Source organism: Salvelinus fontinalis, chromosome 23 (genome assembly GCF_029448725.1).
Source record: "Salvelinus fontinalis isolate EN_2023a chromosome 23, ASM2944872v1, whole genome shotgun sequence".
NCBI classification, from domain to species: Eukaryota; Metazoa; Chordata; class Actinopteri; order Salmoniformes; family Salmonidae; genus Salvelinus; species Salvelinus fontinalis.
Genome location: NC_074687.1, coordinates 48093729 through 48106336, shown reverse-complemented (window position 1 = coordinate 48106336; position 12608 = coordinate 48093729). Strand labels below are relative to the sequence as shown.

The window sequence follows — 12608 nt, the reverse complement described above, 5'->3', positions numbered from 1 at the left end:
TGTGCCCGTCTCCGGAGCCTGACCAGAAGACCGCTTCTTCTGCCCCTCCTGCGGCGCCGTTGTTTTGGGTCGCCTGCTGGGATCCGACCCATTGTCCTGGGTGGTGGACCAAACAGACCAAACAGAGGACCCGCTTCGGAAAAGTCGTATTCCTGGTCGTAATGTTGGTAAGTTGACGTTGCTCTTATATCTAATAGTTCCTCCCGGCTGTATGTAATAAAACTTCAGATTTCCTGGGGTAACAATGTAAGAAATAATACATAAAAAAACTAAATACTGCACAGTTTCCTTAGAACGCGAAGCGAGGCGGCCATCTCTGTCGGCGCCGGATCAACAAAAAAAAAAGAGAAAAAAAAGAAGGCTGGTAACTATAAAGAACTTACCCTCTGCAGCAGAGGTAACTCTGGGTCTTCCTTTCCTGTTTCACCGAATTGCGTTTGCGATAATCACATAAGTTGTCTTCCGTGGCTCAGCGGTCTAAGGCACCGCATCTCAGTGCTGGAGGTGTTCAATTGGTTCAATTCCAGGCTGTATCACAACCGGCTGGGATTGGGAGTCCCATAGGGCGGTGCACAATTGGCCATGCGTTGCCCAGGTTAGGGTTTGGCCGGGGTAGACCGTCATTGTTAATAAGAGTTTGTTCTTATCTGACTTGCATTGTTAAATAAAGGTTACATTTAAAAAATAAGTGACATGACAGCATCCTATGCTTTTCATTGAAATTGTTAGAATTTTGAGCGATCGTACTGATTTTTTCTCAAGGACCGATGGTTATAGATGAAGAGAACAAGCCAGAGCGAGTAATGCTAATTGTGTAATTAAAACAGATGATCTGATGACCAGCACATGTAAACCGATCCCCAAGCGGCACCCATATAACGGCGGAGAGCGGCGTGAATCAAATGACAACGGCTCGCCCGTTGACTGAAAGCAATATTTTTAAGAGGGGGAGAGGCCTTTAACTAAGTATCACATGGAAATAATTCCTCTATCTGCTTGGCGTGTCACTGACACAAGAACTCTATTGATTGGCAAGGGATAGATTACACCGTCAGTAGTAATAGCTGCTAGTAATGGGCTCTCTCGCTCTGTGTGTGCATGCGTGCGTGCGTGCGTGCGTGCGTGCGTGCGTGTGTGTGTGTGTGTGATTGTGCGCGTGTTTGTGTGTGTGTTTATCAGTTTATTGTGAGTGACCTGTGACAAATGTCAAGTTAGATGGGCCCAGATCCACACTAGAAATGTGAACAGTATGGTCATGGCTTAATATCAATGTCTCCTGGAGGCTTGGACGTCCTGGGCATCCCTAGCTATGTGGGTTATTAGGTTAATCTGGGTTGTATATATTGGGACACACCATAGCAAAACTTTTTGCAACAGAAAATGTAAATACATTTTTCTTACTGGACAAGTTCAGGTTGTCCCTCCCCGTATCCGTCTGTTTTCTATAATTTGGTGCCAAATGAAGACGACCCTGGTCTATAACATCTCTGTCCCTCCCTCAAGTTGTTTAGAGCATTACATAATTGCGGTAATTGGTTAGTTTCGGGTCAACATTTAGTGTGGCTTGTTATTTTCAAGCACATTGTTCATTTGGAAAATGTGGAATTTTGGAATTCTCTTGTGAGAAGGATTGAGACATTATGAAAGACATATCATCATGTTTTATTCATGACAAATGTAATGATCATCAAATCAAAGATACGTACATTGTGACTCCATGACAGAATTATCTAAACAGAATGATCTTTTCAACCTCTTGTAATCATTCATTCTATTTTCATAGACAGCCTGTAAGTAGTGATGTGGATTGATTTAGTCAATCAAATGTGTATGATATGTTGACCAGAATATCCTGGATGGAGGATATCCCAGATGGAAGGAGTTGACACTTTATTTAACCTGTCTAGGATCAGCGTGGCGCTAGCGGCACCCCCCCCCCCCCCCACTGAAAAACCAGTGCCGCGAAATTCAAAAAAAATATATTTTTAAAATATTTAACTTTCACACATTAAAGTCCAATACAGCTAATGAAAGACACAGATCTTGTGAATCCAGTCAACATTTCCGATTTTTAAAATGTTTTACAGGGAAGACACAATATGTAAAGATGTACATCTATTACCTAAAAACACATTAGCATAATCCACCATCTTTTATTTGTCCACCAACACCAGTAGCCATCACCAATTCGGCTAAACTAAGATATTTATAGCCCCTAACCAACAAAAAAACTCATTAGATGACAGTCTGATAACATATTTATGGTATGGGATAGGTTTTGTTAGAAAAAAGTGCATATTTCAGGTAGATGGCATAGTTTACAATTGCACCCACCATCACAAATGGACTAGAATAATTACAATGAGCAACGTGTTTACCTAACTACTAATCATCAAACATTTCGTAAAAATACACAGCATACACGAATCGAAAGACACAGATCCTGTGAATACAGACAATATTTCAGATTTTCTAAGTGTCTTACAGCGAAAACACAATAAATCGTTATATTAGCTTAGCACATAGCAATTAGCAGCCCAGCATTGATTCTAGCCAAAGTGAGCGATAAAAGTCAACATCGCCAAAAGATATTAATTTTTTCACTAACCTTCTCAGAATTCTTCCGATGACACTCCTGTAACATCACATTACAACATGCATATACAGTTTGATCGAAAATGTTTATATTTAGCCACCAAAATCATGGTTAGACAATGTGAAATGTAACTCAGCTGGTCAGAATTTGTCCTTGCGCCACTTAGACAGTGATCTACTCTTATACATAAATACTCATAAACGTGACTAAAAAATATAGGGTGGACAGGGATTGATAGACAATTTAATTCTTAATACAATTGCGTTATTACATTTTTTAATTTATCCTTACTTTTCAATACAGTTTGCGCCAAGCGAAGCTACGTCAAAAAACATGGCGTCCTAAGCCACTAAAATGTTTCGACAGAAACACGATTTATCATAATAAAAATGTCCTACCTTGAGCTGTTCTTCCATCAGTATCTTGGGCAAAGGATCCTTTCTTGGGAGAAATCGTCTTTTGGTGGAAAGCTGTCCTCTTGCCATGTGGAAATGTCAACTACGTTCGGGATGAACTGAAAAGCGTGCCCAACTTTTCACATCGTTGCAAAAATAAATGTCCCAAAATCGCACTAAACGGATATAAATTGCTATAAAACGCTTTAAATTAACTACTTTATGATGTTTGTAACTCCTATAACGAGTGAAAAGATGACCGGAGAAATATAACAGGCTAAACTAACGCTTGGAACAGGAGCGGGTCGGTGTCCAGCACGCGCGTTACGCAGCTCCAAAAGAATGACTAGCTTCAGGGTTTTTTCATTTGTAGGGCCTGTGAACGAGCAATCGAGCCCGTTGGAATCGTCATCACGTAAAGGCATCCAGGGGAAGACGTAAGAAGTGTCCGTATAGTCATAGCAACGACAGTGCCCTTTTAACTGACTTCAGAAAAGTGGCCAACATTTCTCAAATCTGACTCCATGTCAGGGAAATTGCTGTAGAATGGGCTCTGTTCCACTTAGAGACAAAATTTCAACTCCTATAGAAACTATAGACTGTTTTCTATCCAATAATAATAATAATATGCATATTGTACGATCAAGGATTTTGTGGGAAGCCGTTTAAAAAATTAGCCACATTAGCATAAATAGTCTAAACAGCGCCCCCATCCCCAACAGGTTAAAACTTACTTCTGAAAGCAATATCCCCGGAAAACCGCTATTGTCACGACTTCAGCCGAAGTCGGTCCCTCTCCTTGTTCGGGCGGCGTTCGGCGGTCGACGTCACCGGCCTTCTAGCCATCGCCAATCCACTTTTAATTTTCCATTTGTTTTGTCTTACACACCTGGTTTCAATTCCCCAATTACCTGTTCATTATTTAACCCTCTGTTTCCTAATGTATGTTTGTGAGTAATTGTTTGTTGTATTCTGGTCCGTATTGTGGGCTTGGTAATTCTCTTGTATTTTGATGACTTTGAGTATTACTTTGAGTATTACTTGTATTTACTCATCTCTGCTGTCCTGCGCCTGACTCCTCTGCACCAGCTACACACAGACCCTTACAGCTATCTGCAATTGATTGCATCACAGCCTCAGTCATCTGGAGTAGGCGGCTAGTGGCAGAATTTTTGATATACTTACAGGACAAATAACACTGTCTGTCTCTAGGGTATTTCCTAACACATGATATACTGTGTGTGTGTGTGTGAGTGTATGTGTGAGTACATTAGTGTTGTCACGATACCAACACCAGGTTTAGTATCATGATACTCAATACCAAAACGACACCACGGCAAAAGAAGAAGGCATATTAGCCAAAGTCACAGAATGGCACTTGATCCAGACAGATAAATACAGCTACTGATCTGTTCAATATTTGGGCATCTTTTGAGTTCGTTATCATTCATGTCAACAATTTTCAGACAGCCATGTATGCATTAATTAATCAATAATACAATCATACAATACGTTTGACTTTGTTTTTAAATCTATATTTATAAACTGGGTAAATCGTAAATATGCAGCCTAGGCCTATCCACAATACCAGCGAATGTATGGTGAATGCATTTTCAGTAGGAGTGTGTGCATGCATCGAGCTATTGAGCTTGTTTTGGCTGATTTCATGGGGCTACAGATGACAAACAAACGCATTTCCCTCCCATTTGGGAATGATTTAATTGTGCTGATCAACAACGTTTGCATAGAAGTTGCTTCTTTTATAAAAATGTGTGCTGTCTTTAACCAGTAATGACATCGTGCACAAGGCGAGAGGGGGGCGGCCTGTCAGAGCACAGTCAGTTCGCTGAGGAAATGGATCATCTTTGGGAGAGATGTGAAGAGGCCAAATAAGTGAATTAATATTTTTGGGGTGGCAATCAGCTTTGAAATCAGCATATTTTTCATTATGGTATTACAAACAAAGTACTAGGGTAGTGAATGTATGTTAGCTTTAGGAAAGCTAGCAAGGAAAGCTTGCCTACAAAGCTGGAAGGTACCAGTATCTTCTTGCATTGTAAAGTGTTCCAGCCTGTTTGGACATTGTTTTGCGAACGGTAATGAACAGTTTCAACATGTCTTCATGACGTGTCGCATTATTCAAGTATGTTAACTTCTTTGCAGCATGAGTGGGGAGCTAACATAATGCGGCCCAGACTCTCAGTGACTCTCTAGCAATGAAAAAGTGGAGCAGGCACGTTGCGGGCTATAATAAGCGATCGGCTGCGCTGATAGACAGGCTTGATCCGTGAGACACATTTGACAGACCGGACGTAACAGCAATTCTAGCACCAAATTGTTTTTAATGTTCTAGTATTGAAAAAGTACCAAAGTTTAATTATACCGTGCAACACTAGAGTACATGTGCGCATGTGTTCAGGGGGAGGCAAGTCATTATGCTACCTCATCAAACCAAAGATGTTTTGTCATCATTACTTTCTCTAACATTCATTGACATTACATACGTTTGTGAGTGTTCCCACCTGAATCGTTGGAAGGCATGTGTATCTCTTTCATGCTGCTGCTATAGGAATATCAACCATATTGTGGTCATGTGTGTTGTGTGTAGTCATGTGTGTTGTGTGGGTGGGTGTGTGTGTGATTGTGCGTGTAGGGGACGTGCGTGCGTGTCTGTCACAGGAGGCTGCTGAAGGTTCATAATAATTAATGGAAGGGAGCTCATGGAATGGCATCAAACACCTGGAAACACTGTGTTTGGCGTGTTTGATACTATTCCAGTTACTCCTCTCCAGTCATTACCATGAGCCTGTTCTCCCCACCAACCCCCTGTGGTGTCTGTGTATATGTGTCTTTATGTTTGTGTGTGTGTGAATGCGTGTGCGTGTATGTAGGGGATGCGTGTGCGTTTCTGGGTATGTGTTTGTATGTCTGTGTTTGTGTGCGTGTACATGTGTAGACGAAAGCAGCCCGTAGCCCTGCCACAATACGACTAGATGTTTCTGTGTTTTTGGTTGTATATTTCCTGTAGCTTGCGCTTCTATCTGATGGAGTTTAATGGCCCACCCACCTCATAAGGCTGTGCTGTTGCCTTCTGGAGAAATGTGTACTTACAATAAAGATATCTGGTTGATTAGTGGTACTGTGAGACCACTAAAATGGCCCACAGCTCAGAGCCATTGGTTGCGTCCCAAATGGTACCCGCTATATAGGAAATGGGGTGCTGTTTGGGACACAACCATTTTCTTTTCATCAGCCAACCATTTATTTATGGGATTTGGGTGCAAAACCCAACAAATCCCCCAACACGACCACAAAAAAGTCCACACCTATAGACCATGCTCTCACCTTTGTCTGAGCAATGCAGCAGCAACTCAGGGGCATTTTACAAGGGCATTTAGTAAAAAAAAAGCCAAGATTGTTTTGGAGTATGTGAATGTACTGTATATTTACACAGGAAGTGATTCTAGAAATTTGATTAAAACTGCGCCATTTATGTTTTTTTGACAGATCAGAAGAGAAACACATCTCTGTACCATGAAAGCAAAAGGAGGCTTAGCAACACAGTACAAATCTACCCTGTGTCTTTCCCAATCCAAATCAAACGCTCTGACCACATTCAAATGGGTTTTAGTTTGACAGATAGGCTTGACACAAGCCATATATTAGCAAACATAAGGATTCCTCAGCGTTGGTTGTGACTGTCAACCAATTTCGCATTCCTCCGACGTCCGCATGGTCCTACTTAATCAGCGAGCGAGACAGAGGGAGAGAGAGAGAGAGAGAGAGGCCTGGACAGATCCTCTCCAGTCCTTGCTATCTCTTATAGTACATCTCATCCCCCTTTTCCAGTTAAAAGAAGGTAAATAACAGACAGACAGCTTCATTAGCTCGAGCATCTGCGGAGACCACTCTACCCTGGCTTGCACCGATGGTCGCTTAAATACTGGAGCTTTTACTCAAGGCCCTGGTGGCGACCTCCGATCAATTACAGCTGACACTATTGTTTGTCATGAGACTTTTCCTGGACAGAGGGAGTTAGAGAAAAAAAAGAGATCTGAGCCTGAGTTGTGGCTGAAAATGTAATCTCTCTCTCTTTTGTTTCTGTTTTGCTCCACAAACAACAAATCATTCAGTTGAAGAGATAATAATGTGCCAAGTAGGAGCTGGTTGAATTTTTGTCAAGGGAAATCTAGCTACTCCAGAGCTAAAACTGACGATCGGCAGCTAGACAGAGATCTGTGTGCTATTCGGAAAGGCTAGGTTTTCAGTCGGACACCTTTTGGATTCATTTTCCATTATTCCCACCCTGGAGCATTCCTTATTGTAGGAAAAGGTGGGTAGAATAGCTGTCTCCATCAGGAGTACTGTTAACACACACACACACACACACACGCACACGCACACGCACACGCACGCGCACACGCACACGCACACGCACACGCACACACACACACACACACACACACACACACACACACACACACACACACACACACACACACACACACACACACACACCAGAAGGATTAACAATAGAGGATATTGCATCACTTCAGGTTAATGACTCAGTCATTTTAGTCATTGAAAGAGGTAGCAATTATTGCCCTCTTTTTAATCACGTTAAGCCCTTCATCAACTGATTTTGTATTAATACTTGAACCCGCTTGTCGTTTTCCAGACCTCCTCCACACGCTTCTGTCCGACAACACCTTTTTAATCATGTGATCTTTCCGAAGGGTGTTTGAATTCATTCCATTTATCCTCCGTGATTTTTGGATTGTTGCTTATTCGCGCGTGCACTTCCAAAGTACTGTATTACCCATAGCGTGAGCTGTTTGCCTGCGTATTAATTCATTTTGTTTTAATGATGGTAGCTAAGTAGGAGTTTACCTTTGGAAGTCCCTAAGGCTTACTCCAGGTAAATTACTCCAAATGCTGTTGTTTATGCCTTTTCACTAGGAAAGCAACACATGGGAATTCAACTCACCGAAGTTGAACTACTGTATAGGGGGATAACAGTAACTGACAAAACGAATGCATCTAGCGATGTGGTTGAATGAAAAGCTCACTTACTGTAATGTTGATCGAGTTAGGTCCTTTTCGGATTTGTTCAGAACATTTTTTTTGAAAGGGGTCAAAAACAAACAGCGCAGTCACACACGCACCCATACCGATGTCCATATGATTTAAAATGACAATAGTTGGCCAATCTAATTCTAACCCATTCACTATAAATTCATCATATACTGTAAGTACCTGGGAAAAGTAATTGAATCCCTTCCAAAACAAAGCCAGCAACAATATGTCTGAAAAAAAACACCCACTCATATAAACAAATAAAACACTATGTTCCAACAACACCTAATCTATTACATTGAATCCAACCAATCTCTGTGTACCCAGTGCCTTTCAATCCCCCATAAAAGGACTGTATGAACTCATCTTGGCCTACAGCAGGTTCCCCTACAGTCAACTGAATGGGCCTTTATGGAGGAAACATCATTTGAGAATGGTTGAGAGCGATCACGTGTGTGTGTGTGTGTGTGTGTGTGCGTGCGTGCGTGCCTTTCAGACTGAGACATACCATAGAAGTACGATCCAGTGGTTAACACAAGAGACATCACTCAGGACTATGATTGATAAAACAGTATTTGAATGACAAAAGCAAAGTCATATCAGTCTCAGGCAATGATTTAAAAAATTAAAAAATCTCTCTCCCCTTATGTGTATGTTGATATCCTGAAGATGTAAGTCAGACGCAGTGTGTGTGTGTGTGTGTTCGGTCTGTGTTCTTGCACATGCCTGCGCTGCATTTGTGCACTTCGCCGTGTGTATCCCTCAAAGGCAGAATAGCGCTCCCCACGTTGGCCCTTGAGTGCATTGGAAATGTAGATACACACATACATACAGTGGGCCTCTCCATGATGTCTCACTGTAAGTACCCCTGACATCAGGCCCTCTGTGGCACTGTTTTAATTGAGCCCAGGATGCTGAGAGTTAATTGATTCAGAAACGGAGATCCAATGGAAAAGTTGGTGGGACGAAGGCTTTTTTCTCCCTCGCCTTCTTCGTGTTTGGGAATGCTTGCCACTCGGAATATGCATGCCATCTTTCTTATGGAAATCAACATGATTCGGGAGGAATGGGAGGGAACAACGGAGAGAAGGACTACCTCTGTGTCTTTCATTTCCCAGCCCTTGTCTTTTGAGGTTTTCTTTGCAGTGTAGATTGCCTTGCCCCTTGTTGTCAACTGATGTTTTCTCGCAAAAGTTTTGTGGATTAGCTTTGTGTGGTGGTTCTAGCTGTGTTTTATCTCTTCTTTTCTATAGAGACAAACTCTTAAAAGAACATTAAAAAAAAATCTGGGTTTTAGATTTTGGCTTTAAACTACTTCATGGGGAAGCGTCTGATAGCTGAATCATGGGACTAAAAACAAACAAACGATAACTCATGTCAAATATACTGTGTCCGTAAAATGTATATAGTATGTATAAGCTGGAAGTAGAAGCATAATTATTGTGGTCCATTATTTTACTCCAATTAGGGAGGGGTGGTAGGGTTATGGGAAAATAGTCATGGACAATATATACAAATATATAAGCAGTACCAGTCAAAAGTTTGGACTTTTAAAAAAAGATATGGGGGATTGGAAATGATGCAGACAAATGCATTGATCGAAACAATATTAACAATATTAAAGCTGGTGTTAATGCAGAGAGTAGGGTGCTTGTGGTTTCCAGAACACACACCTAGCTGTGTTCATCTGTAACCAATGTGAAATGGCTAGCTAGGTAGCGGTGGTGCGCGCTAGCAGCCTTTCAGTCGGTGACGTCACTTGCTCTGAAACCTTGAAGGAGTGGTTCCCCTTGCTCTGCAAGGGCCACGGCTTTTGTGGAGCGATGGGTAACGATGCTTCGTGGGTGACTGTCGTTGATGTGTGCAGAGGGTCCCTGGTTCGCGCCCGGGTCGGGGCGAGGGGACGTACTAAAGTTAAACAGTTACACGTGTTCGTTGAAAGTTAGATCGTTCTCATTATACTGTACCAGCTAAAGACACAGCAGAGCATTCTTTACATATCTGGCCAACTCATCTCTCCACTTTGACCAAATAGATCACTATAATTGCAGAGCCAACATGTAATCATTTGAAACATTTGTTAGATATCTGATCTTGAAAATGGGGTACGGCGGCCAATGCAGATCACAGAACAGAGCCGAAATGAATTGAACGTTCCCTGTTGTTGTAAGAGTTAAAAGTCCAGACGATACCTAGGCCATATACACCTACACCGTAGCCTGTAGCCATTTGTCACACTGTAGTTCTGAAGATACTTGTTTTGGTATTAGCGTGTTTTAACAAGTCATTGGGGGTAATGGCTTCCAACGATTGGCTTATTTTGTCTGTCACAAATGGCACCCTGTTTGTATAAAGAATAGGGTGGCATTTGTGATGCGGGCTGAGATTGTGCCTTATGTGTAAGTAGTGGGCCCTATTTCCATAACGTAGACCTTTTTTTCCAGCCCCGGAATAATTGATGTGCCTTTTATGGCTGTGTGAACTTTTGGCTTTGAACGACTGTTATCATCATTACCATTTTCATTACAATTATGGTCTGTTATTATCTATTATTATCTATTATTATCTATTATTAACATCTGTTGTGAAACATTTACACTTCAAAATATACTGTAGGGAAGGACCGGGTTTAACTCATCCCTCTAAATTTATTAGAGTGAAGTAGTTTGGTGCTGTTTGATAATAATAATTTGATGTTGTTATTTTGGCATTGCATGGCATGTCAGTATCAGTGATCTGTAGGTTATACCAGCATGGCCACCCACCTCGGTATGAGAGAAATAATATTTCAGTCAAATGTTAATTCAATCAAATCTACAATGCGCTATTTGCAGTTTTAAGCCTTATTCGAATGGGATTAGTTTTACTGGGGGAGGCCGGGTAATGTAATTTGAGCACAAAACACCACATCTGTAATTTTAGCCCCGTACGAATCTGCCATGTCAGTCATTTTTACATGGCAGGAGAGTAACAACTCCCGACAGAATAAGCTACTGCTGATAATACTAGTCCCGTGCTAATTGACACCCCTGTGTTTTGAGAGAAATGTCTTGAGTTTGACAGGTGTTGCTCGCGTTTTGACCGAGGAAACAATAACTGATTGGATAAATAGCTGCGCACAGCCGATATATGAAAGGCCCTACATGTGTCAACGTTCACAGAAAACGCTTTTGTTTATACGTTTTGTGTGTGAATGAATTGAACGTCGCCAAGTGCATCGGTAAAAAAATCTCGCTCCTATTTAATGCGACCCTTGCTGTTCATAGATGGCAAAGCAGCAGCATACAAACTGAGCTAAACATTAGGAAAGTATAAATTCACGTTGTCATCCGTAGCCTAAAAACGCATCTCAAGTGCAAGTGCGCCGTTTTGCTCACATTACTGTAGGATGTCTTCTAATAAAATATCCCAACATAAAATAGTGATTATGATCACGCTTCCTATAAATTCAAATGTTATGGCGACAATATACCAAAGATGGTTTGGTATGGTTTCTAAACTTGCTAACCAGGCTCAAGTTATAAGTGTTGCCCTGTTATCACCGGGACTTGTTGAAATATCTTCACGCCTCGAAAAACAAAACTCCAGGCTTCTGTCATAACTGTCAATTTATTCAAGAAAAAAAAATGATTGACAGGGATCAGTTTTGAAGTAAAAAAAACAACTCTGGAATAAGGGACATTCTGGGGTAATAATTACATAACCAATGTTCTCTAGTAATACTAGTCACATGTGAATGGGGTTTTACAGTTACATTTAGATAAAGCTTTTTCTTATGCTCGAACAAAAATCTTAACATTGTAGAAGGTTATGACTGAAACCAGCCCTTATTGGTTACCTTTATGTCAAATTAACCTATCAATTTCCTCCAATCCAGATGAACCAATCAACCATGGTTTCCGTTAACCAATCACCTTTCTCACCTGTTGTAGGTTTGGAACTGCCCTTCATGATGATGCCCCACCCCCTGATCCCGTGCAGCTTGCCCCCTGCCTCTGTCACCATGGCAATGAGCCAGATGAACCACCTCAACACCATCGCCAACATGGCCGCCGTCGCACAGCAACAGAGCCTGCCCTGCAGAATGGTCACCTCAGTCATCAAGGTAAGCTGTGTGTAATAGACATAATATTAAACCAAAAAGTATTATATTATATGACAGTGTTTCCCAATCCTTATCCTTTGGACCCATAACTTTGTTAAAATAATAAATAAATATGCACCCATTTGGGTCCCCAGGACCAGGATTGGGAAACACTGTTATATTCCAACATGGCCGATGTGGCACAGCAGCAGAGCCTGCCCTGCAGAATGGTCACCTCAGTAATCAAGGTAAACCGCTAGAATGGACTTCATTTACTAAACTGTATAGTAAACACATTACAACATGGCTGCCATGACACAGCAACAAACAGAGCATGCCCTGAAGAATAGTCACCACAGTCATTGAGATAAACTGGCTGAATGGACACGCACTGTGTAGAACTAACATACAGCTCTTGACATTTAAAGTGACTTATGCTGAACTTTTGACTGCGATG

At 41.5% G+C, this 12608-nt stretch overlaps 1 protein-coding gene across 4 annotated transcripts in view; it reads left to right on the top strand.

Moving 5' to 3' along the window:
• The window catches only part of LOC129821422 (dachshund homolog 1-like), a 269434-nt gene that overhangs the window by 201536 nt on the left and 55290 nt on the right, over positions 1–12608 (top strand). For 2 of the 4 annotated variants that reach the window (XM_055879060.1, XM_055879059.1), the window contains exons 4-5: positions 12000–12172; positions 12307–12399. In XM_055879060.1, coding sequence (XP_055735035.1) covers positions 12000–12172; positions 12307–12399 — 266 coding nt within the window. The remainder of the gene's footprint in view (positions 1–11999; positions 12173–12306; positions 12400–12608) is intronic. The other 2 variants (XM_055879062.1, XM_055879061.1) reach the window with 1 other exon arrangement.